This window comes from Acipenser ruthenus, chromosome 45, assembly GCF_902713425.1.
Source record: "Acipenser ruthenus chromosome 45, fAciRut3.2 maternal haplotype, whole genome shotgun sequence".
NCBI lineage: Eukaryota > Metazoa > Chordata > Actinopteri > Acipenseriformes > Acipenseridae > Acipenser > Acipenser ruthenus.
Window position 1 is genome coordinate 1,161,119 of NC_081233.1, and position 27,771 is coordinate 1,188,889.

The 27,771-nt window shown below is 40.6% G+C and overlaps 1 protein-coding gene across 2 annotated transcripts; it reads right to left on the reverse strand.

Annotated features, from left to right (window-relative positions):
* Positions 1-13,039: 13,039 nt before the first annotated feature.
* Positions 13,040-27,768, reverse strand: LOC117968866 (uncharacterized). 2 transcript variants are annotated; one of them, XM_034916705.2, is made up of 3 exons: positions 27,262-27,768; positions 16,034-16,154; positions 13,040-14,119 (listed from the first exon to the last, which is right to left on the reverse strand). In XM_034916705.2, the coding sequence occupies exons 2-3, from the start codon at positions 16,120-16,122 to the stop codon at positions 13,558-13,560; spliced, it is 651 nt and encodes a 216-aa protein (XP_034772596.2). In that variant the 5' UTR covers positions 16,123-16,154; positions 27,262-27,768; the 3' UTR covers positions 13,040-13,557. The 2 variants fall into 2 exon arrangements, with proteins under 2 accessions (XP_034772596.2, XP_058869318.1); XM_059013335.1 differs by lacking the exons at positions 13,040-14,119; positions 16,034-16,154 and adding an exon at positions 21,776-23,087 and having other exon boundaries at positions 27,262-27,602.
* Between the last annotated feature and the right edge of the window lie 3 nt (positions 27,769-27,771).

Consider the following 27,771-nt stretch of genomic DNA (forward strand, 5'->3'; position numbering starts at 1 on the left):
TTCTCCCCAATTTGAAATGCCCAATTATTTTTTAGGCTCAGCTCACCCCTACCACCCCTGCGCTGACTCGGGAGGGGTGAAGATGAACACACGCTGTCCTCCGAAGCGTGTGCTGTCAGCCGCCCGCTTCTTTACACTCTGCAGACTCACCGTGCAGCCGCCTCAGAGCTACAGCGTCGGAGGACAACGCAGCTCTGGGCAGCTTACAGGCAAGCCTGCAGGCGCCCGGCCAGACTACAGGGGTCGCTGCTGCGCGGTGAGCCGATGACACCCTGGCCGGCCTAACCCTCCCTCCCCCCAGACGACGCTCGGCCAATTGAGCGCCGCCCCCTGGGAGCTCCCATCCACGGTCAGCTGTGGAATAGTCTGGACTTGAACCGGTGACGTCCAGGCTATAGAGCGCATCCTGCACTCTAGCGAGTGCTTTTACTGGATGCGCCACTCGGGAGCCCCCTATGGCTTGCTTTTTAATGCTAAATGTGTATCTGGTATTCTAAGCATTACCTACAATTAATAACTCAGCTATATTCATATTCAGAATGTGATACAGTATTAAGACAGGGTCCAGTATTAGAAATAAATAAACACGCTTTAAGAGAAACAGCAGTGATGTTTATTGCCCATTCCCATTCATTCTCTATATGTTTCGATAAACTTGACCTTGTTATAATACAAGTTGCTACAGACAACACAGTGAGTCTTTAGCGCAAGGGAAATGCTGTGACTTTGATGTTTTGTGTTTTTAAAATGTATTCATGATCAATGCATTGCTGAGTTTGTTGCGCTCGTGTATCAGGTGGTGTCTGGAATGATCCAAATGAAATTAAAACAGCGGGTGGAGGCGTGAAATAAATCCATCTATAACTTCTCTTATTCAATTATTTCAATAGCGATTAATAACCCTTTGCCGTCTGTTTATTCAGCGCGTCTCAGGCGTGTCACGTCCAATTTATTTTCACATGCGCTGTTAAAAAGTATTTTCTTTCACAGTTAAACAGGTTTAAAAGTCTCTGCATATCAACAGGACTCTCAGTACTGCATCTCCAGCCCCGCACCTTGTTCGCTGTATTCATCACATACCTCTTCATAGTCGTGCATACCTATAAATCATCTCCTGATCACTCTCTTTATCACCAAACTCCTCGATCACGCGATCCGAGTCGTTATTTTATTACTGTAACATCTCAACACGCTCTGCAGATGTCTGTGATGTTCTTTGAGCGCTGGATGCAGAAGCAGCTGTCTTGTTTGTTTGTGTCCGTGTTATCTCTGTGGTGTTGAACAGCAGTGAGTAGCCGGCGAGCCCAGCGACCCGGGAATCTTTAAGGCAAGCAAAGCGAGGTGGGAATTATTTAAGACGAGCGCAGCGAGCTGGCATCAATACATTAAAAGTAAATCAGCTCATTTTTGCTGTTTAATCTACTATTTGTTAATTAAACACGTACAACTTCAAGGAAAAGTTTTCAGTACCTGGTATTGCCAGACAGTCTCCAATCCAAATACCAGCCAAACATATTATTATTACGATTTTTTAGCAGATACACTTATCCAGGCCAACTTCCAATTGTGACATACAATTACCCATTTATACAGTCAGGTTTTTTACTGGATCAATCTAGGTAAAGCAGCAACATGGCCCCCAGCTGGGATTGAACTCACAACCCTCTAGTCAGGAGCACAGGACTCTAACCGCTACTCCACAGAGACTGCAAGCGACAGATCACTCGTGTCTCGCTGTCGAAATCTCGGCAGCTTCCCACAAGTTTTTCTAACGTAAGGAACTACCGTTCCTCTCAATATATATATAGTTTGAGAAAAAGGAAAACGGCTGTGTACCAAAATGATCAATAAGAAAAAAGAAAAGAAAAGGATATTTCAGGTACTTAAAGGTAGAATAATTGATTACAAATCAATTATCAGGACGTTTCGGACTACAAGTCCTTCATCGGCTGAATACAAAAAAACAGTGCTTTAAGAAGTTCAAAAAAAAAATGTAAATATACATGTACTGTATATATATATTATATACAAGTAGTTGTCATGCCGTCAAAAACCTATAAATACCTCCAATGTTTGGATTCAAACACAGGCTCCCTTGAGAAAGATATGTACAACATATCGAAACGTTGGGCAGCTGGCTCTTTGAGCTAATATATATATATATATATATATATATATATATATATATATATATATATATATATATATATATATATTTCCATGAAACTTGTACTTTTTATATAGATATATAAATGTCAATTGCTGTTGATAAATGCATCAGCGAAATCAATTAATATGACATGTAGTTTTCTAGCTTGCTATTTATTAATATATTTATACATTTATAATATAAACATGTATTCATTTCTACATTTATTTATTTAACAATATTTATTTCTAAATGTATTTATTCCTCTATGCATTTGTTTAAATCATTTATTTATTTCTACCTAATAAATTATTCCTTTATTTATTTATAATTAAACAAGGAACCACAATTTATCAGAGATTTAGACAAGGAAGCTACATGCCACTCTTGTGTGTAAAATCCATTCTATGGTATCTACCAAACAAACAGGAAATGGGAGATTTTCAAACAGGACATAAAACATTTGTAGAATCGAGCAGAACCTTCAGGTTTTCAGTGAAAGCTGGTCAGGCTTGGATGTAAGCTTAAAAAATAAACGCATTTCAACAACTGTGCAGCGGCGCAGCGGGGTAAGGTCGTGTGCTCTTCAAGAACGTCATGATGCAAGTTCAAACCACGGTATTTTTTGTTTTCCACTGCGATATGTGCTGTTTTAAAACATAAATACATTGTTTCATATAAATGGTGTGGATATCAAACTGCTTGCATTCCCTGGTTTGTTTTGACGTTGACCAACATGTGGAATCACAGGATTGGTAGATGTCCAGTTATTTAGCTTTTCTGTTTGAAATGTCGCTACACACCCTTAAAAAGTAGACGGAAGAGGAAGAAGGAGGAGAATAACAATTTTGCCTTAGTTTGACCACTTATATCTCATTGTGTATAAGAGGTATGCATGATTTGTTTTCACATTTGATGTAAGAGTGTTTCAGGCTTTTGGTACAGATGGTAATTCTAAGTGATTTAGTTTTGCCGCTGCAACATGGTGAAAACAGCTAAACTCTTGGAGCTGTATAGAGACTCTCGGCCGTTTCAAACACGTTTTTCTAACTCCTCTCAATCCCACGACAAAAACATTGTCAATGTAAAAAAACAAGTTAGAAAAACGCAACAGCCGTTTAAAGGGGTGATATCAAACACAAAAGCCCAAGTTAGGAGAAGCAATTAGGCCAATCTTGTCAAGCATCAAGCAAATAGGCACACTTGGAAAGGTGCTGGGGCCCAAGATTCACACAATTCTTGCTTCTAACTTGGCGCCTTTTTTTGATCGCTTCGCTCCACTTTATCGCTCCACTTGAAATGCTCTTTGTATGACTTGAAGTGACTGAGACACACACACACTGAGACACACACAGACACACTGAGACACACACACACACTGAGACACACACACTGAGACACACACACACACTGAGACACACACTGAGACACACACACGCACACACACTGAGACACGAACTGAGACACACACACACACACACACTGAGACACACACTGAGACACACACACACTGAGACACACACACTGAGACACACACTCAAACACTGAGACACACACACACACTCACACTGAGACACATACAGAAACTGAGACAAAAACACACACTGAGACAAACACACACACTGAGACACACACACACTGAGACAAACACACACACACACACTGAGACACATACAGAAACTGAGACAAAAACACACACTGAAACACACACACACAGTGAGACACACACACTGAGACAAACACACACACACACACTGAGACACACACACTGAGACAGACACTGAGATACACACACACTCACACACACACAGGTACTGACACACACGCACACTTATGCTATGCACTTATGTTATGCTAATTATGAAATATGCAAATTTCAACATTACAAGAGCCAATCAAATTGCGTGAAAGTTCAAAGCTGGTGGAGCTCATTTGCATACAAAATCCAGATTTAGATGCCAGTTAAATATTTAGCAAAATGTTAAATCTAGTTAAGAGAGATTTAAGATTTATTTAAATATTTAGCTAACTGTTAAATCTTGTAACTAGATTTCTAAATGATATCTGAATGCACACATTTATAAAAAGCTGTATTTATTTTCTCCTCATTTCTGGCAGCCCATACTAACGGCGCTCGGAACTTTGGCATTTTTAAATCCTAACGGTCTCTGCTCAGCGGAGTGGAATGTTCAGGAGCCGGTTGCCTAGCAGCGTCTCCGCCTCCTTCTCTGCCCCGCCCCCTCTCTCCCTCTCTCGTTGCTCCAGCTAGGAGTTCACATTCAGCTTCCTTAGATTATATAGCGCCATTCTTTACTAACTTTTACAAATGAGCTTATTGGAGGCTTCGTGTTTTTAAGATGGTTCAGGTGCAGTCCGGGCAGACTGACTGGAGCATCATTACAGTATACCGCACTGCGCTCGGCTTTGTGTGGAGGCTGATACACAAAATAATGAACGACTGGTAAAGAAATCACATGGATTGCTTTTTAATGCTAAATGTGTATCTGGTATTCTAAGTATTATCTACAATTAATAACTCAGCTATATTCATATTCAGAATGTGATACAGTATTAAGACAGGGTCCAGTATTAGAAATAAATAAACATGCTTTAAGAGAAACAGCAGTGATGTTTATTGCCCATTCCCATCCATTCTCTAGATGTTTCTACACTGTGGTTGCAATCCACAGGGACAAGGGACTCAGCGATGTTAAATAAAAAACTAGAGCCCACAATTAACCAATATAGAAAGGAAGGGGGGAGAAATGTATTGCCTGCATGCAGTACTTTACACTTTCCTCTATTAAATGTCATTTGCCATGTGTCTGCCCAGTTCTGAATGCTGTCGAGATCATTTTGAATGACCTTTGCTGCTGCAACAGTGTTTGCCACTCCTCCTATTTTTGTCTCGTCTACAAATTTAACAAGTTTTCTTACTATACCAGAATCTAAATCATTAATGTAGATTAGGAATAGCAGAGGACCTAATACTGATCCCAATGTGCATTATAAATATGGGAGATACTGAAATTGAAGAAGGAATCTATGAAAAAGACCTAGGAGTTTATGCTGGCTCAGAAATGTCTTCATCTAGACAATGTGGGGAAGCTATAAAAAAGGCCAACAAGATGCTCGATATATTGTGAAAAGTGTTGAAATTAAATCAAGGGAAGTAATGTTAAAACTTTACAATGCATTAGTAAGTCCTCATCTAGAATATTGTGTTCAGTTCTGGTCACCTCGTTACAAAAAGGATATTGCTGCTCTAGAAAGAGTGCAAAGAAGAGCAACCAGAATTATCCCGGGTTTAAAAGGCATGTCGTATGCAGACAGGCTAAATTAATTGAATCTATTCGGTCTTAAACAAAGAAGACTATGCGGCGATCTGATTCAAACATTCAAAATCCTAAAAGGTATAGACAATGTCGACCCTGGGGACTTCTTGGACCTGAAAAAAGAAACCAGGGGTCACAAATGGAGATTAGATAAAGAAGCATTCAGAACAGAAAATAGGAGGCACTTTTCAACCATCACAGACTAGCAGCTCTGCACACTCCTGTAACACTGCATGAGATCAAAGAACAGCCACATAAACTACAGCCAGGGAACTCCTGTGGGACAGACATGAGTAAGGATCCGCGCAAAGTGATGTGCGGTTTCAAACCCCCGTAAGAGTCTGTGTGCTCCCGTGGTTAAAGACAAGGGCTTGTAGGGAAATAAGCGGCACGCACGCTTTCATTTTTGACTTTTTGTTTGTAAAATACAGCGAGTTAAAGACCACGTACATTTTCTTTACTTTTTTTTTTTTTTAAAACAGCTTCAGTGGTTTCAATCTCTCCACGCACTAAATCACAGAGTCAGCTCTGAACACGGCATCCTTTATATTCCCTTGTGTGATCGAGTGGAAATCTGCTCTGCAGCGCACTCCAGCACCCACACAGCTCCCTGACCTGCACACCCCAGGGCAACTGCTGTACAAAGGCTGTTTTATCAGTCCCTGCTGTGGATTAAAATAGTATTGGTTTTAAGAATAAATAATTAAACTCACATGGGGAGGTATCGGGTCGCGGGGCTTCCTGTGCTGTAAACCTGGTCGTCATGGAGACGGGCAGAACGCAGCTCTCGCTATTCCTTATCCAATGCTGCCATCGTGTGGCCATTTACTAGAACTGTTTTTTAATATATCTAATCCATATCTATCTATCTATCTATCAGCTCAGTTGCCCTTTGAAATGACTCGTATTCACCTTAACCCCTGTGCAAAAATAGACATTTCAGATACATTCTTAAAATACAGCAAAAACAATATTTACAGGATAGCCAGGAGAGTACTGTGTGTATAAATAATAACGTTTTCTGTAATTGCTCTTATTTGAAATCTTTCTCATGTATTTATCATGCTTACTGCCTGTTCTTACTGTACTCATATAAAAAAATAGTTACTATCAGGTTTAGCTGCTCTTAGTCGAATTCGTTCTTATAATATACTGTGTGCTTTATTATTCTGATCTTACTTGAATTGATTTTATGGTACTTTCATAACTGCTCTTATCTGTATTATAATATTCTGTAATGTGATGTTTTATAATGTGATACTTTGTACTGTGATAACTTGTAACAATTGTAAGAAGCCCTGGATGTCTGCTAAGAAATAAATAATAATAACAGTAACAATGTCATTGTGAATTTCACTACCTGTACTACCCATTGTAAACAGCAGAGGGCACCAGCAACCGCTTGTCACTGAGCTGTGCTCTGATAAAAAAAAAAAAAAAGAATATTAATATACCAACAGTTCTAATAAATGGCCACACGATGGCAGCATTGGATAAGGATTAACGAGAGCTGCGTTCTGGTTTTAGTCGAATTTCCTCTTGTTTATAGTTTACTGTATGCTTTATTATTTTCCTCTTACTTGAATTGATTTTATACTTTCGTATCTGTATCATGATATTTTTTAATGTGTTACTTTGTACTGAGAGAACTTGTAATAATTGCAAGTCACCCTGGATAACGGAGTCTGGATAAGGAAGTCTGCTAAGAAATAAATACGACTGCTACACAACGGTTAAGGGTCAAGTCTGGAAACAGCCACCCTGATTGAACTGATGAGGATGAGGAGGATGATGAGGATGAGGAGGAGGATGATATACATGTACTGTATATATATATATTTTTTATCACATTTGATGTAAGAGTGTTTCAGTCTTTTGGTACAGATGGTAATTCTAAGTGATTTAGTTTTGCCGCTGCAACATGGTGAAAACAGCTAAACTCTTGGAGCTGTATAGAGACTCTCGGTCGTTTCAAACATGTTTTTCTAACTCCTCTCAATCCCATGACAAACATTGTCAATGTAAATAAACAAGTTAGAAAAACGCAACAGCCGTTTAAAGGGGTGATATCAAACACAAAAGCCCAAGTTAGGAGAAGCAATCAGGCCAATCTTGTCAAGCATCAAGCAAATGGACACAATTGGAAAGGTGCTGGGGCCCAAGATTCACACAATTCTTGCTTCTAACTTGGCGTCTTTTTTTGATCGCATCGCTCCACTTTATCGCTGCACTTGAAATGCTCTTTGTATGACTTGAAGTGACTGAGACACACACACACTGAGACTGCGACAGACACACACACACACACACTGAGACACACACCGAGACACACACAGACACACTAACACACACGCACTGAGACACACACTCACACACTGAGACACACACACACTGAGACTACGACAGACACACACACACACACACACTGAGACACACACACATAGAGACACAGAGACCCACACACACACAGGTACTGACACACACACACACAGAGGTACTGACACACACACACACACACACACACACAGAGTTTGCTGCTAGTTAAATAATTAACTAAATGTTAAATCTAGCTAAGAGATTTAAGATTTATTTAAATATTTAGGTAAATGTTAAATCTAGCTAAGAGATTTAAGATTTATTTAAATATTTAGCTAACGGTTAAATCTTGTAACTAGATTTCTAAATGATATCTGAATGCACACATTTATAAAAAGCTGTATTTATTTTCTCCTCATTTCTGGCAGCCCATACTAACGGCGCTCGGAACTTTGGCATTTTTAAATCCTAACGGTCTCTGCTCAGCGGAGTGGAATGTTCAGGAGCCGGTTGCCTAGCAGCGTCTCCGCCTCCTTCTCTGCCCCGCCCCCTCTCTCCCTCTCTCGTTGCTCCAGCTAGGAGTTCACATTCAGCTTCCTTAGATTATATAGCGCCATTCTTTACTAACTTTTACAAATGAGCTTATTGGAGGCTTCGTGTTTTTAAGATGGTTCAGGTGCAGTCCGGGCAGACTGACTGGAGCATCATTACAGTATACCGCACTGCGCTCGGCTTTGTGTGGAGGCTGATACACACACCTGCGATCTTTGAAATTGACAAGGAAATCAGTTTATGGGAAAGTAATCAAGCACTTTGTTTTTAAGGAAGTCTCTCGGAAGTGGTGTTTTGGGATTGCAATTAACCAGTCGGTCTGGAGTAGAGACGGTCCGAATCTGTGGAGGAGTGAATTCCTGGGAATTCGCACTCCTCCAGGGAGCCGCCATCTTCCTCAGCGACATCGTCATCGGAATTATCACAAACGGACCGCTAAAGTGACCTGGAATACATGAACTCAGCTGCTCGGTTCTAGTTTTGTGAAATCGACAGACGTTGTGTCTCCTTTTAAGTAGTAGGAGTTCATAAAGGCTGGAGTTGAGGGTTTGAAAACGTGACCCAATGAGAAGTCTTGTTTTTGTTTGACAGCGTATAAAGATTTTACTGACAAAAAGGCCTGATATGTTACATTGGAAGTGCTTCGCCTGTAAAGAGTTTGATAGTATGTTTACTTGATTTCCATTTTTATCATTCAAATACTAAACAGGTAAGATGCTCCCTCTGCAGATTACAGATTCTCTTCAGATTTCCGTGGTTCTGTGCAGTTTGGGACGGCCTCTAGGCTTGAGGTTTGCAGACATGTGATAGACAGTCGCTGGGTTCGGGCAGCGATGCACATTTTAATTTGAGCTGCTGTGCTGTTATAGATTCATCTGATAGAGACACAGGGATATCTTCAGACGGCACGGTTCAGGTGTTTTGAGACTTGTGGAAAGGATGGAAGTTTTACAAATATTACTAATTATTTATCAATAACTAGAGTAAATTATCAAAATCTATTGTTCTGTATCTGACTGGTTGTATGTTAACCTTACAGAGGATTCTATGAAGAGAAATGTAATAAATGAATTTTCAAATTTGACAGGCCCTCGATGTGCGTCTCTTGTTTTGTGTTTTGTTGTTCTTCAGAGCCGGGCTCGCTGACAGGTTTAAAACACAACGCGTCGCTTTCCCTGGCGTTCTGCTGCCTGGACTTATTCCTGCGATATCTTTAACAACACAATCGCCATGGTTTATGTTTTTATTAACATGTCCCTCGTCATGAATAGTTCTGAGGAGTTGTTTTAGTTTTCCATCAGTTATGAACGGAGCGCGGGAGGGGACTTGAAACAAAAAATATATCTCCCAGAGACACACAGGTACTGACGCACGCATGCGCACGCGCACACACACACACACAGGTACTGACACAAACACACACACACACACACACAGGTACTGACCCCCCCTACACACACAGGTACTGACACACACACACAGGTACTGACCTGCGCACACACACACACACACAGGTACTGACACACACACAGGTTCTGACACACAGACACAGGTACTGAAACACACACACACACACACACAGAGGCACTGAGCCACACCCACACACACACAGGTACTGTCCTGCGCACATACAGGTACTGACAGACACACACACAGGTACTGACACACACACACACACAGGTACTGACATCTTCACACACACACAGGTACTGACAAACACACACACACTGAGACACACACACACACACACTGAGACACATACACTAAGACACACTGAGACACACACACAGACACAGAGTGACACACACACAGACACACACACACAGGTACTGACAAGCACACACACACACAGGTACTGACAGAGACACACACACACACAGGAACTGACACACACACTGATACACACACAGGTACTGACACACACACACACACTGAGACACACACACTCAGAAACTGAGACGCACACACACACAGATAGTGACAGACACAGGTACTGTCGCACACGCACACACACACAGGTACTGACACAGACACACACACGTACTGACACGCACACACACACACACACAGGTACACTTATGCTATGCACTTTAGCTGCCAGTTAAATATTTAACTAAATGTTAAATCTAGTTAAGTGAGTTAAGATTTATTTAAATATTTAGCTAACTGTTAAATCTAGCTAAGAGAGATTTAAGATGTATTTAAATATTTAGCTAACTGTTAAATCTAGCTAAGAGATTTAAGATTTATTTAAATATTTAGCTAACTCTTAAATCTAGCTAAGAGATTTAAGATTTATTTAAATATTTAGCTAACTGTTAAATCTTGTAACTAGATTTCTAAATGATATCTGAATGCACACATTTATAAAAAGCTGTATTTATTTTATCCTCATTTCTGGCAGCCCATACTAACGGCGCTCGGAACTTTGGCATTTTTAAATCCTAACGGTCTCTGCTCAGCGGAGTGGAATGTTCAGGAGCCGGTTGCCTAGCAGCGTCTCCGCCTCCTTCTCTGCCCCGCCCCCTCTCTCGTTGCTCCAGCTAGGAGTTCACATTCAGCTTCCTTAGATTATATAGCGCCATTCTTTACTAACTTTTACAAATGAGCTTATTGGAGGCTTCGTGTTTTTAAGATGGTTCAGGTGCAGTCCGGGCAGACTGACTGCAGCATCATTACAGTATACCGCACTGCGCTCGGCTTTGTGTGGAGGCTGATACACAAAATAATGAACGACTGGTAAAGAAATCACATGGATTGCTTTTTAATGCTAAATATGTATCTGGTATTCTAAGTATTATGTACAATTAATAACTCAGCTATATTCATATTCAGAATGTGATAGAGTATTAAGACAGGGTCCAGTATTAGAAATAAATAAACACGCTTTAAGAGAAACAGCAGAGATGTTTATTGCCCATTCCCATCCATTCTCTAAATGTTTCTACATTGTGGTTGCAATCCACAGGGACAAGGGACTCAGCGATGTTAAATAAAATAACTGGAGCCCACAATTAACCAATATAGAAAGGAAGGGGGGAGAAATGTATTGCCTGCGTGCAGCACCTTCCACTTTCCTCTATTAAATGTCATTTGCCATGTGTCTGCCCAGTTCTGAATGCTGTCGAGATCATTTTGAATGACCTTTGCTGCTGCAACAGCGTTTGCCACTCCTCCTGTTTGGAACTGCAAACACAAGTCAAAAAGGAAGTTAGAAAGGCCAAGAGAGAGACAGAAATGAACATTGCTAAGGGGGCTAAAGCCAATTCCAAAATGTTTTTCCAATATTATAACAGTAAGAGAGGAGGTTAAATGTCTAAGAGACACAAACGGCAAAATCACAGATGAAGGAAAAAAAAATAGCGAGTATATTAAATGATTACTTTTCACAGGTTTTTACAAAGGAGGACACGGACAACATGCCCCACATGTCGACCTGTTCCTATCCAATTTTAAATAACTTTAGCATAACAGAGGCAGAAGTGTTAAAGGGACTAGGAGCTCTTAAAATAAACAAATCCCCTGGGCCGGATGAGATCCTCCCAATAGTACTCAAAGAAATGAAAGAAGTTATTTAAAAACCGCTAACCAAGATCATGCAACAGTCTCTTGACACAGGGGTTGTACCAACAGACTGGAAAATAGCAAACGTAATACCAATCCACAAAAAGGGAGACAAAACCGAACCAGGTAACTACAGACCAGTAAGCCTGACTTCTATTATATGTAAACTTATGGATCTATAATAAGATATTACCTATATGGTTACAATATCCTGGGAGACAGTCAGCATGGTTTTAGGAAAGGGAGATCATGTCTAACTAACCTACTTGACTTTTTTGAGGATGCAACATTGAAAATGGATAATTGCAAAGCATACGACATGGTCTATTTAGATTTCCAGAAAGCTTTTGACAAAGTCCCGCATAAAAGATTAATTCTCAAACTGAACGCAGTAGGGATTCAAGGAAATGCATGCACATGGATTAGGGAGTGGTTAACATGTAGAAAACAGAAAGTACTGATTAGAGGAGAAACCTCAAAATGGAGCGAGGTAACCAGTGGTGTACCACAGGGATCAGTATTAGGTCCTCTGCTATTCCTAATCTACATTAATGATTTAGATTCTGGTATAGTAAGCAAACTCATTAAATTTGCAGACGACACAAAAACAGGAGGAGTGGCAAACACTGTTGCAGCAGCAAAGGTCATTCAAAATGATCTAGACAGCATTGAGAACTGGGCAGACACATGGCAAATGAAATTTAATAGAGAAAAGTGTAAAGTATTGCATGCAGGCAATAAAAATGTGCATTATACATATCATATGGGAGATACTGAAATTGAAGAAGGAATCTATGAAAAAGACCTAGGAGTTTATGTTGACTCAGAAATGTCTTCATCTAGACAATGTGGGGAAGCTATAAAAAAGGCTAACAAGTTGCTCGGATATATTGTGAGAAGTGTTGAATTTAAATCAAGGGAAGTAATGTTAAAACTTTACAATGCATTAGTAAGACCTCACCTAGAATATTGTGTTCAGTTCTGGTTACCTCGCTATAAAAAAGATATTGCTGCTCTAGAAAGAGTGCAAAGAAGAGAGACCAGAATTATCCCAGGTTTAAAAGGCATGTCATATGCAGACAGGCTAAAAGACCTGATTCAAGCATTCAAAATCCTAAAAGGTATAGACAATGTCGACCCAGGGGACATGGAGATTAGACAAAGGGGCATTCAGAAAAGAAAATAGGAGGCACTTTTTTACACAGAGAATCATGAGGGTCTGGAACCATCTCCCCAGTAATGTTGTTGAAGCTGACACCCTGGGATCCTTCAAGAAGCTGCTTGATGAGATTCTGGGATAAATAAGCTACTAACAACCAAACGAGCAAGATGGGCTAAATGGCCTCCTCTCGTTTGTAAACTTTCTTATGTTCTTATACCTCACAATACAGTGAAGAGCTCTGCTCCAGATTACTGATGTCCTCTCTGAATCTATATGTTATCACATTTCCTTTAAGAAGCTTCATTGCCGCATGTATTGATACAGCTGTTCCAGTCTCGACAGATCTGAGGCTACAGATTTCACCACACTCCTGATCTCCTCTGCTCTTTCAGTCTTGCAGCCTTGCTGCATGTCTTCATAATACGAAGTCATCTCATAGACATCTTTAACCACACAGAGTCCAACTTGAACCCCTCTAGCTAGCCTGTCATCACACACAGAGAGAGGGCTGTAGAAGAATAGCCCACATCACACATCACTCTCGTCCCTATGTACCTACTAATGATAGGACCCACGCTACTGCAGAGCTGTAAAAGTAAACTGCTCTTGTCCTCGAGGCGAGACTCTTTCAATTTCAGGAGTGATTTAAAGGCGATGTCGATCGATTTGCTCAGCTCTATCATCGCAGCCTCTACCTTCCCCAGTATCTCATCTGCTCTTTGGTTGTGTGTTCTCTCACTGACGGCCTGGGTTATATCAGTGGCAGTTTTGGCAAACTGTCCTAAGGAGACCCCTTTCTCTCCGATATCTTGCAAACTGCAGGCTGTGCTGTGGGTGACTCGGGGTCCAGGAATAGCCCTGCTAGGGTCATGATCCCCCCCGGCCGCCCCTAAGAAGCTCCCTATAGTCTTAGCAAGGGTTGCGTTCATGCTGGCCTCATCCAAGCCATCCGCAATCTCTTTGAGTTCTCGGAGGTGTCTCTTTATCAACGGCTTCTTGGATTTGAACAGCTGGACAAACTCCTCCATGCTCTGCTCTGTGCTGTGAAAGGGAAACGCAAAGAAGAGTTAGACACTGACATGCTGTGGCTATTAAAATCCTGAGCTAAAATGGATAAACTTGTTGAGAGCAAACGTGTCTGGAGGCAAAAGCCACTTAGAAAATAAAACAGCAAGCAATGGTGCGCGGGACTATGCGAGACACTTGTATGAGGACGGGGGTAAACTGTTTTGCATAACATTTTAATTTTTTTTTACTTTTCTTTCAGTCAATTTTATTCAGAACAACACTATTTGAAGAAATGTTTCGTACTTTTCTACCTGCTGACAGTGGTCTCACAATTTCGTTTTTGGAATTAATAAGTTATTAAAGTTTCAATAAATGTTTTTGTGTATTCATTCTGCTATTTGTTTTAGCATGTACTGTAACAAACTTTGAAAACAGCTCTAGAAAAAAAAGAAATGAAACATGCTTTCCACAATGCTTGTGAGAATGCTGATTGACGTGTAGTTTATGGGGTCATAAAATAGCATCTTATTTGAAATCCACCTATCAGAGATTCCGATGGAGTTACGTTCGTCCTCTTTATCGAATGAACCAATCCTAAAAGGTTGACAAAAGCTACTCTGATTGGTTATCCTAAATGCATTTATGCTTGTGTGTGGTTTTAACTTTTAAAAGGCTACCGCAGAATTCAAGAACTTCTGTTGCAGAACTCATGGACCCTTGCCGAAGAATTTGGAACAATTTGCCGAGCTTTTCACGGGGGACTATAATGTACTCAGAGCTAACAAAATAATTATATTAATTCTAATTTGTATTACCATCACTTTGTAGATCTCACATTTGCCTACATGAAAGATACACACATTGTGTTGAATGTGTATTTGTAATGATGTTCATCGCTGGTAGTGAACACTAATATTTTTTTCAATGCTACAGGGCATGAAGGAACGCAGACGATAGGAATGTTGTTTCTGGGAGTTCTTGTTAAAGGAACAACAATTCAATGAATAATTTGTTTTTAGACTACCGCTCTTCTCAATTTGTTTCCTTTGCAAGAACTCAAGCAAAGTGCAGGGCCACTGCAATCCAGACAATCCAGGTCATTTCCCACCACTAAGATGCCCTGATAGAAATCCAGCTGCGACAGGCTATAGATCAGACAAAGGTCAAGGCATTGCTGTACAGGCTACAGATCAGACAAAGGTCAAGGCATTGCTGTACAGGCTATAGATCAGATAAAGGTCAAGGCATTGCTGTACAGGCTATAGATCAGACAAAGGTCAAGGCATTGCTGTACAGGCTATAGATCACACAAAGGTCAAGGCATTGCTGTACAGGCTACAGATCAGACAAAGGTCAAGGCATTGCTGTGCTGAAATACAGAATTCTGAATTACTTTTAGAAGATATGCAGGTTTTAAAAGATACAGCCATAGTTCACAGATCAAATGATTCTGTATATAACAAGTCAAGGACTTGGACTTGGCTCATCAGAGCTTTGATTTGAACTAACCCAAGCAGCTCCCTGTTTGCTAGTTACCCATAAGCGTGGCAGGGCTCTGGTTGGGTGTAGCTCTGCAGTATTTACAGGAGCCACTTGTGGAGATGATTATTGTTTTGTTCCCTGCTGTAATGACTAAATGAACTATGGAGGGAGAGATAAGAGTGGTTCACTGGCTCTGATCCTGAAAATACATCTGAAAATGCAGGATCCTTGTGCAAGCTGGGCGGCTCTGACTGTGCAACATAACTTCTGTTATAATAAGAGACACCTGGCACATATTAACCTATGAACAACTATCAGACATAAAACTATAAACTAGGTCATGCTCTGTGCATGGGATAACATCTATAAACAGACTAAGATGTACGGGAAGCCTGACAGATCCTGATCAGGGATTGATTGAGTTTTCACATGGGATTCATAATGAAGAATGGAAGGAGAGATTACCTGCTTCCCTCAAACTCCACCTCCTCTCCTGTCATGAAAGAGGGTTCGTACTCCCAGGTGTTTGCCCTTGTTTTTGGCAGCTGGTACATGGCTGTATCCTGCAGCTGGCTCTGTTCTCAGTCTGCAACAGCAAAGCAATCACCTGTTAGTCAAAAGGCATGTTTTTATATCACTGAAGCAATTAGTCCTCTATCAGCCTGTATCAGTTTATATCACTTCCCTAATACTTCAAGTCTTACCTGCTTATGTTTGTTCTGTATGATTCTGTATTGCTGTTTCTGCTTAGATCATTACTGACCCAGCTTACACTGTCAGTGCAGAAATGCTTCCCCTATAGGCTACAGTGCAGACACAGATATTGCAGTGTGCCTTCCTTTTAAAAATCAAATATAACGTTTCCCCACACAGCTAGAATGCAGTGGTCACCACAACAACAGAATGTGATGACAACACCTCTATAACATCAGCAATTCATTTTACACATACCTAGGTTACCTTTTTTTCATTAATATTTAAAAAAATACATTTCAGGTGTCATACAACAGTCCTCATGTCAGTCAGTAAAGTATATAGGAAATATACAGCGAAGATAAGCCATGTGCAGAAAATGACATAGAAAAACAATTACATCTCTAAAGGCCTCATGCACTAAACAGTTTACCAGGCACTAAGCCCGTTACTGCGTGCTTTGAACACATGCTGTATTCACTACCCAGCGGCAAATGACTTTGCACGCGAAATTAATCGCCTGGAAAAAGATACTGCGTGCATGTCATTTACAGACAATTAATAATGCTAATACGGCGAGGGAGGGACTTGATATAAAAACCATATTCACTGAAAGCATCTAACTTTACCAAGTGTCTCAGCGCGTGTTAAGAGTACTGCTTATTGAAACCAGGCGGTGTCTGTCTAAATCACAATACAAACAGGGCAGACCAGAACTAGTGCTGTGTGGGAAACATAATAAACGCGTATATCTGCTTTCAGGTACTGCATTACATTTATTCCAGGTTAAACCATGTTCCAAAGAACACTACAAATAAAATGTCACATATAGGCTACATAGGATGGATTTAGTTGGTTTTGTGGATTAAGGGCAGTGTTTTAACATACAGTGTTAACTTGTAATACTATACATAATGATATGATTCTGAAAATGCAACTTACCAAAAGACCGCTGCATGGGAACTGTAGTGTTGCACACTCGGAAATAATTAAACTCCCAAGATTGAAGCAAACGTATTTGTTTATTTATTTAATAAAGGGTGTGTAACGCGCGCAGCATTTCGCGTGCTAGGATGACTGGAAAATGAATCATTTAGCGCGCCTTATTCGTGCATATTATTATATTAGTGAATAGAGCGGTCACACCTTCATTTTTTGCACGCAATATGGGTTTCTCTTACAGTATTTCAGGTCATTTGCCACCGTTTAGTGCATGAGGCCCTAAGAATGTTATCACAAAGACAGACAAAACGGGGTTTATAAAATACTGTCTATAGTCTTGTGGCATTACCTTAGATACATGTTTTTCATTTACAGCTTATCAGAGTTACAGCTGCAATTGGTATAAAACAGTATTTGAAGTGTTGTTATAAAAATAACGTGTGTGATCTCCAAAGCAAGTGTATTTCAAATGAGTTAATACGGTGTGCGGGGTGTCATTGTTTTATATTCAAATTACATATTCAGATCACCGAATTAAAAGGTGTTTCAAGAACTAACCTTTATACAGCAGCTTATGAACACGTTTAGTATTATATACACGTTAAACTGTGCTAGTATCAAAGTCTAAAGAAAACGAGTTCAAACTAAAATTGGTTTATAATCTACACATTTTATGTTTAATTCTTAAATATTTGATTTACAATGCACAGAGAAATACAGAAACATTAAATATAATTTCTAAAATGTGTTAATTTAGTGTTAATTTTTTTCGTTATATATTATAAATATTCGTTGCTGGTGGAACATTATGTTCCACCAGCAACGAATATTTATAATATATAACGAATTCTGCTGCAGTTTTACCTTTTGCAAATAGAACTTGAGTGGTTAATTTGGTCTTTCTCCTCTGTTGTGTTTTCGCAGTAAAGTGCCTGTTTAAATGCTCTCTATCTGAACTTTAGACTACCACTTCAAAGCAAGGCTGGCCGCGGGGTTATATAAAGCTACACAGAAAGATAAGGGCTGGTATCCTGTTAACTCTAAATGGAAACCGAAACTATCATTCTGAACAGAGAGTAAGAACTAGCCTGTGAGTATAGACAACAGAATTAAGAAATAAAACAGAAGCATTCAACCCAGAGTATAGAAGCGCCATAATCTTCAATTGAATTCAGGCTTTGATTGGGATTTATTTTAAAAGGGGGCAGTGGTAATGTTTCAAGTGCTGACAGGACGTTAGGTAAGATTAGCGCTTATTACAGCAGACCAACGTTGAAGTAAGACAGCAGGTTTGAAAGCTACAGTAAGGGCACTTTGCTGTGTTAAAGACCAAAGTGGCTTTTTTTATAGGTTTCCAGAGTTTAGCCTTTTGAGAACTCTATATCACCAAAAGCAGCTCTTGTTGACAATCCATTTTGCTTACATTTTAGTAGGCCGACGCCCTCTTTGACACCATTTAGACTCTGTATCATTCAAGACAAAGCTAAATACTTTGGCTCTCGCTGCTAATGTACTTACAGCAGTAGGGGGGCATGAATGAAAAGGTCAGTCTCAAATCTCAATCAGATTTTAAAATAGAGTTTTACAATGAATAAGTAATTGATAAGGAGTTTGTGTTTAATCTTTCCACTGATAGATTTCACAGGGATTCAGCCAGGCTTGTGCATTCACCCACTGCGCTCCCTAGCATAACACTAAGAATGATAAGAATAATTACACAAACTGCCAGTGTACCGTGGTGATTTCATACTGCAGTGAAAACAGAACAGAAGAACAGGTTACAAACGAGAGGCCATTCGGCCCATCTTGCTCGTTTGGTTGTTAGTAGCTTATTGATCCCAGAATCTCATCAAGCAGCTTAAGGACCCCAGGGTGTCAGCTTCAACAACATTACTGGGGAGTTGGTTCCAGATTCCCACAATTCTCTGTGCCTCCTATTTTCTGTTCTAAATACCCCTTTATCTAATCTCCACGTGACCCCTGGTCCTTATTTCTTTTTTCAGGTTGAAAAAGTGCCCCGGGTCGACATTGTCAATACTTTTTAGAATTCTGAATGCTTGAATCAGATTGCTGCATAGTCTTTGTTCAAGAATGAGTAGATTCAGTTCTTTAAGCCTGTCTGCATATGACATGCCTTTTAAACCCGGGATAATTCTGGTCGCTCTTCTTTGCACTCTTTCTAGAGCAGCAATATCTAGAGCAGTTACATCTTTAATCAACACATTTATTAAAAACATTTATGTACATGTAGCAGGGCGGTAGGAAAGCCCTGCTTAAATATATTGTGTTTGTTTATTTTTAGAGCGGGGTCTCCCCCTCTGTCCCTGTGTTATTTATTGCATTTGTTTATTGTGTTTTATTTTGGAGGTAGATGTCGGCGAACCGCCGTGTGTTTTCTTTATTGTTTTATATTTGTATTATGACTGTATATTTGTTCTGTTATTTAAAAGACGGCGTGTGTGTGTGCATGTGTGTACATTTTGGCAGAGACAAGGTTTGGCAAACTCGTCTCTGCCAGCAATTCAAAAACTCGTGCAGAAGGTGGCCATCTCCCGAATTAATTAATTGATTAATTTGTTGCTAATTGGGAGATGGTCGCCCGTATAAATACCTGCAGCTCTCCGCACTCCGGCTGGAAGTGGAGAACGGGAGGGGGAGAGGCGAGAGAGATAGTTAAAACTAAAAGAATATAAGGCTCAGTGAAGGCAGCTGCTCAGCCTGACCTTAGCGTTTATTTTGTGTTCGAGATTTATTTTGTTTAATTGTTTTATTTTGCTTTGTGAACAGTGTTTATTTTTGTTTAAATATTTTATTTATTTTTGTTTTCATTAAATAAAACGGCGCACGCGCCATTGCACCGTACCCGTCTGTTGTTGTTCCTCCTTCTGGTCTGAGTCAACGCAACGCCATTTCTTGCCACAGTACATAATAAAAAGCATGTACAATTATGAATAAAGATTCTCTGAAAATGTAAAACATGAAAACTAAAATTCAATGACTAATGTTTCAACTATGAGTATATTTAGCAAAGCGTGGTTCAGTTTAAAACTAGATTAAAATTGAAAACATCAAGAATATGAGGAGCCCCCATTACCAGAACATTCGTCAGCCAAGTGGCTCATATCTCATTCGTCATTCGATAAACAACACGGACAATGATCAGCTAGAAAGGAATTAATACCTTACCTCACTCCATTCGTCCCTGCTGTGCGTCAGAGTTCACCTTCTCCTCCCCAGCCCCATAACGGGACAGGCAGCTATCCTGCCCATGGCTTCACTATAGCCAGCCTCTCCTCTGTCAGCAAACTAAATGATGGGCAGGGGCAACTCGGAGAGGCCAAAGATGTCATGAAAATGTGTAGAATGTTGTATTTGTGGTCTAAGCTTTAATAAATAATGTTCTTTCCATCGCACTCAACGTATTATTATTAAATATTGAAAAATATTAGATGAAACAGCACTCTTGTCTTTTACTATAAACAGTTATTTTTTTTATTTTTATTATTCCTCACCAACTATGCTACCCAGCTCCTCGTCCAGGCCCTGGTACTCTCCCGCCTAGACTACTGCAACTCCCTCCTGGCTGGCCTCCCTGCGTCCGCCACCTGTCCGCTCCAGCTCATCCAGAACTCTGCTGCCCGCCTGGTGTTCTCTCTGCCTCGCTTCTCCCACGCAACTCCGCTACTCCGCTCACTCCACTGGCTCCCGATCACCGCTCGCATCCAGTTCAAGACTCTTGTACTAGCCTACAGATGCCTTGATCAGACTGCACCCAGCTACCTCCAGACCCTCATCTCTCCCTACACCCCCACTCGACCTCTCCGCTCCGCCTGCACTAGAAGACTGGCTCTACCTCCGCTACGCTCCCCTGCCTCCCGAGCCCCCTCCTTCTCCACCCTTGCTCCGCAGTGGTGGAATGACCTTCCTACAGATGTCAGGACTGCCCAGTCCCTGACCACATTCCGGCACCTCTTCAAACAGCACCTGTAGAACTCCTCTGTTTGTATCTTGGGACACCATCACCCTTCATTTAAATGTGCTTTATTTTGCTCTTATCTGCCCCCTATTTTACTGCATTTAATCCTGCACTTCAGAGTACTGTAATCTGTCAAGTGTTTAACCTGTAGTATTTTGTATTTAATCATATTCTGATGTAACTACCACTATTATCTGCTGTATTATTGAATTGTGGTTTGTCACACTTGTAATTTGCTTGAACAAAAGTTATTGTATTTCTTGCTCTTATTGTATTACTTGTATTGTAACACTTGAAATGTATTTGCTTACGATTGTAAGTTGCCCTGGATAAGGGCATCTGCTAATAAATAAATAAAAAATAAAATTCAGAGTGAAACGAGTGAAGAAACAGCTGCTTGGATTTGTGAGGACTGCTGCTTTTCTCAGAGCAATCCACAGAAACCCAAGCAGCTGTTTCTTCATGAGGATCCACCCACCTGTTCCTTCTGTAGACTCAACCTTTTGTACACAACATACACTGGAACCTAAACAAATGCTTAACAGGGATTGTGTTTATTTTGTATTAGTAATTTATAACGGAGAAAACACAATGTACCAGCTTGAAACATTTATTGAAAATGAAAGGGTTACATATTTTTAAAACATTTTCAAACATTGTCTACTTTAATGTAGGGTTTAACTACATTTTGATTGCCATACTTTGTACTTTTAATATAATCACGATTCTTCATTCTGAAGGCAGTCAGAGTGCTGCTGTAGTTATTTCACCAAGTAAGCAACCCTTTGGGGGCTCCCCTGGGTTTTCCAGACTCCTCCTCATTTGTGGAATAGCCACAGCACTTCTGTGAATGTTCCCCTATTTCAACACTATTTCAATCGAAATTATTAACAACTCACATGCATGACTATTTTAATTGTAAAATGGGTATGCAATATTCAGCATTGCTTACTCACAATGAATCTCTCCTGACAGCTAACCTTGTTAAGCTGTTGACAGCTTACACACAGTACAAAACACTGTTACCATAGGGTTTTTGCTAAGTATTTAATCTCAAAATATATTTTATCCACTAACTTCAGCACCGACTCTGTCCATTCAGCAAACTCCAGGATCTTGGTTTCTGCAACCCTTCCCTGATAAAGAGCTTCTTCAACTCCAAATACATATACCTTCATTTCTCTGTTCTCCAGCTCTTCCTTGTACTGTCTTAGTGTGGTGAGGTACTGCTCCCGCCTCCTCGCTAGCTTCTCCTGGCATTTCTGAGTTCCGAATTCGATTTCCTGTTTCCTTGCCAACTCCTCGACATTCTCCCTGATTCTGAGGTCGATCTCTTGGATCGCTAACCCCTCTTCGATTATTCCTCGGATGTCCCTTTCTCTCCTGGCTAGCTCTTCATAGTATTCGAGGAGGTCAATCTCCCGACTGGCTAACTCGTTTTCATACTCTCGTTTTCTCTTGATGGCTCTGGTGTGCGCTTCCCGTGCCCTTTTAAGAGCCAAGTCACTGTAGACTTGTGATCGTGGATACGGGTCTAACGTTAGTATGGATTCAGTAATGCAACTGGCTGATTCAGTGATGTCTTGGATCCCAGTTGCCACTTTTTCACTCATAGTTTCTATTTTCCTGATGAGCCTGACCATGGCAGCGGTGCCACCAACAAGGACAGCGGCTCCACCCGCAGCAATACCAGCCCCTATGCTGGCTGCTGCATGTGGGGCTCCTTGTGTAACTGTTAGCATTCCTGCCAAACCGCTGAAGCCAAGTGCAGTCCCCACATATATAGCAAGCCTAACAGGCTCAATGCCATCAGCAACCACTTGAAGCTTCCTGGTTTCCTTGACTATGGTCCTCTTCTTTTCCAAGTACTCCTCAACAAACTTCTCAATCGCCTTTATTTTCTCCTCTCTGTGGGGGAAATGGGTGTTAGAACAGGAATATAGGCACGGGTAAAAGTGAACGGTCTGTTTACGAGCTACAAGTGTCAATATAACCAATACACAGACACTTCCAAACCTATAACTATTATGTGTTGCTTTATTGTCACAATAAAAGTAATATAATCCAGCTATATTTGTTTTATAGATAATTCATTTATATTCATGACCAAACTTTATTGAAAACTTAACTTCTCATTGAAAAGAGGGAAAAGGCTGTTGTAAAGAAAACTGCTAGCTGTGAGACATGGCCAAAACATGACATATAATACTATAGATGGTGAGACTGTCCCCACCCCTGCAATGGCTTCCTTCCTATGATTTATCAGCCAGCTGCTTCCCCCATTGACTGATGTTTTCAGCAAGTAAAATGACCCAGAAGACACTACTGAGATGACCCAGGAAGTGCAAACAGACAACCCAAAAATAAGGCACAGAAACTAGGAGCTCCCTTCATGTTTTCAATTTAAAATACACGGGCGCTATGAGAGTGCACGCTTGAGACCTGTTTAACTAATGGAAGCGCAAAACGGGTAAGATGTACTAATTTAATTCACTATAGTCCTTGATGGATTTATCTGAACTGTTGTATACAGGTTCATAATGTTGGGGAAACTAAATTATGGGTGATGATTACCTGGTTTATGGAAGATGATATTACCTGGTTTATGGGCAGTGATATTACCTGGTTTATGGAAGATGATATTACCTGGTTTATGGGCAGTGATATTACCTGGTTTATGGAGGGTGATATTACCTGGTTTATGGGCAGTGATATTACCTGGTTTATGAAAGATGATATTACCTGGTTTATGGGCAGTGATATTACCTGGTTTATGGAAGATGATATTACCTGGTTTATGGGCAGTGATATTACCTGGTTTATGGAAGATGATATTGCCTGGTTTATGGGCAGTGATATTACCTGGTTTATGGAAGATGATATTACCTGGTTTATGGAAGATGATATTACCTGGTTTATGGGCAGTGATATTACCTGGTTTATGGAAGATGATATTACCTGGTTTATGGGCAGTGATATTACCTGGTTTATGGAGGGTGATATTACCTGGTTTATGGGCAGTGATATTACCTGGTTTATGAAAGATGATATTACCTGGTTTATGGGCAGTGATATTACCTGGTTTATGGAAGATTATATTACCTGGTTTATGGGCAGTGATATTACCTGGTTTATGGAAGATGATATTGCCTGGTTTATGGGCAGTGATATTACCTGGTTTATGGAGGGTGATATTACCTGGTTTATGGGCAGTGATATTACCTGGTTTATGGAGGGTGATATTACCTGGTTTATGGGCAGTGATATTACCTGGTTTATGAAAGATGATATTACCTGGTTTATGGGCAGTGATATTACCTGGTTTATGGAAGATGATATTACCTGGTTTATGGGCAGTGATATTACCTGGTTTATGGAAGATGATATTGCCTGGTTTATGGGCAGTGATATTACCTGGTTTATGGAAGATGATATTACCTGGTTTATGGAAGATGATATTACCTGGTTTATGGGCAGTGATATTACCTGGTTTATGGGCAGTGATATTACCTGGTTTATGGAAGATGATATTACCTGGTTTATGGGCAGTGATATTACCTGGTTTATGGAGGGTGATATTACCTGGTTTATGGGCAGTGATATTACCTGGTTTATGGCAGTGATATTACCTGGTTTATGGGCAGTGATATTACCTGGTTTATGGAGGGTGATATTACCTGGTTTATGGGCAGTGATATTACCTGGTTTATGGCAGTGATATTACCTGGTTTATGGAAGATGATATTACCTGGTTTATGGGCAGTGATATTACCTGGTTTATGGAAGATGATATTACCTGGTTTATGGGCAGTGATATTACCTGGTTTATGGAGGGTGATATTACCTGGTTTATGGGCAGTGATATTACCTGGTTTATGAAAGATGATATTACCTGGTTTATGGGCAGTGATATTACCTGGTTTATGGAAGATGATATTACCTGGTTTATGGGCAGTGATATTACCTGGTTTATGGAAGATGATATTGCCTGGTTTATGGGCAGTGATATTACCTGGTTTATGGAAGATGATATTACCTGGTTTATGGAAGATGATATTACCTGGTTTATGGGCAGTGATATTACCTGGTTTATGGGCAGTGATATTACCTGGTTTATGGAAGATGATATTACCTGGTTTATGGGCAGTGATATTACCTGGTTTATGGAGGGTGATATTACCTGGTTTATGGGCAGTGATATTACCTGGTTTATGGCAGTGATATTACCTGGTTTATGGAAGATGATATTACCTGGTTTATGGAAGATGATATTACCTGGTTTATGGGCAGTGATATTACCTGGTTTATGGGCAGTGATATTACCTGGTTTATGGGCAGTGATATTACCTGGTTTATGGAAGTTGATATTACCTGGTTTATGGGCAGTGATATTACCTGGTTTATGGGCAGTGATATTACCTGGTTTATGGGCAGTGATATTACCTGGTTTATGGGCAGTGATATTACCTGATTAACGGAAGGTGATATCAGAGCTGTAACTAGGGCGGGGCGAGCGGGGCGAGCGGGGCAGCCACCCTGGGTGCAAAGCCGTGAGGGGTGGAAACATGAGTGAAATGTATTGCCACTCGAGTGATCATTGTGTCGCGTGGTTCTCGATGTTTTCACGTGTCGGCTGTCAGCGCCCCCCGGCATTGGTTGCGTTTTTGTATCCCAGGGCTTGCTGCTGCAGCGGCTGCTCCTGGCTGCTGTCTGTCTGAAATAACACGCAGCTTCCAGAGGAACACCTTCAATTATTTATTAGATGTGTTTTCATGACCCCTAGTAATCTTCTAAAAATATCCTAAAGTGTAGTACCAAATTCAGTACCTCCTAAAAATATCCTAAAGTGTAGTACCAAATTCAGTACCTCCTAAAAATATCCTAAAGTGTAGTACCAAATTCAGTACCAAATTCGGAAAGTAGCAAGTCTAGTTATACCGGAGGAGCTATAGAGATATAAAAGGATTCTGTAAGGGTTAATGTGGAAAAGAACCATACGGTAGATTGATAGTTTCCAGCGACACTGCTAAAATTCCACACATGCCAGCCATACTGCTCACAGTTTAATGTGATCAGAAAAAGAACACAATGTAATCTTCCTTATTATCAGCTTGATCAGACTCTGCCTTAGTTGGTACTGTGGAGTCAAAAACTGAACCCCAGCTTTGACTAACAAAGAATTGTGATATGTAAAATAAATTTGTTATCATTTATTGGTACTAAAAATGCAAGGATTGAATATAATCGTAAAGGCAGGAAATCGAACCCTGCAGTTACACCTTTTAACAAGTTCCTTTACGTTTTAAGTCATGTCTTGTTCCCTTCAAAAATATTGAAGGAGGGATTCGGAAATAACAATAATAACAATAATCAAAACTAAAAACACAAGCAAATATAGCATCCTAACACCTAACTCCCAGAAAGAAAGAGAGAGAGTGTGACAGGAATGGCTGAGGGTGACGTCAGGCCAGAGTGCAGGACCAGAAACACACAGGCAGTAAAGACGCTGGGCACCGTGCTTATTAAAAAAAACACAGAGCAAATAAAAAGGTTATTTTCCATTCCATTCCATTTCATTTCATTTCATTTCCCCCTCGCTCTCAACACCCACCTACCCTCCACCAGGAACGTGGAGAGCTGCAGGCTTTTATACTGTGGCCGAGGGGTTTAATGAGCTATTATCCTATTACCCCTCGGCCACAATCTGCACGAGTTTGTTAATTATATGTGAGACTAACCATGACTAGCCCACAGCCACACGTTCCCACGAGGTATTTTAAAACAAATACAACAAATACTGCTTCACCGTCATATTTATAACTACAGAACGAAATCATAAAACACAAATACAAAACTGCACACAGGGGCGGAGGGCTTCCCCGTTCTAAAATAACCACAAACAATGGAACACAAAACAAAAGACATGCATTTCTATGGCAGGGCTTTGCTGCGCCCCCTTTTCATGTGCAGGGATCCTAGCCCTGTCAGAGAGAAAATAACAAAAACTGGAGGGGGCAGGAGGCGCAAATGATTGCCTGCTCTGGATGCTAAAATGCCTAGTTACGGCTCTCGGTGATAATACCTGGTTTTCTCGGTCCTGGCCAGGTCTCTATCCAGCAGCTCGCTCATTCTCAGCTGGTTCATCTGCTCTGTCCCTGGCTCTCAGTCTCTCACACAATACAATCAATTAGTAAGACCTGTGAATGTCGTTCCTTTCTGTTATAGAGGTACTGTTTCATGTTATTTCCATCATTCTGAGAGGTTCCGGGTTCTGTTGCTGCAATGTTGCATTTCTCTGACACTGACAGCGAGTCTTCCTCATTCCATTCAAACCATGTGATTGAAAAGGGCTGGATTCTCGTCTCCCCTTGCTCAGTTCTGTTGAAAATGCCCCTTCATTTAAAGAGCCAGTATCATAGTTTAACCTTCATACTGCCTGTGACAGAAATACAATGAGTTCTGGTGATAAATCTTCCTCCCGACCTGTGAGGGCGCTAAAGAACGGGAGGAGAAGTATCTGGAAGGGCTGGCCTGACAGTTTGTTTCCGGGACCGGGAAGTGGGTCAGCCTGGAAAGAAGCGAGACTCTGTTG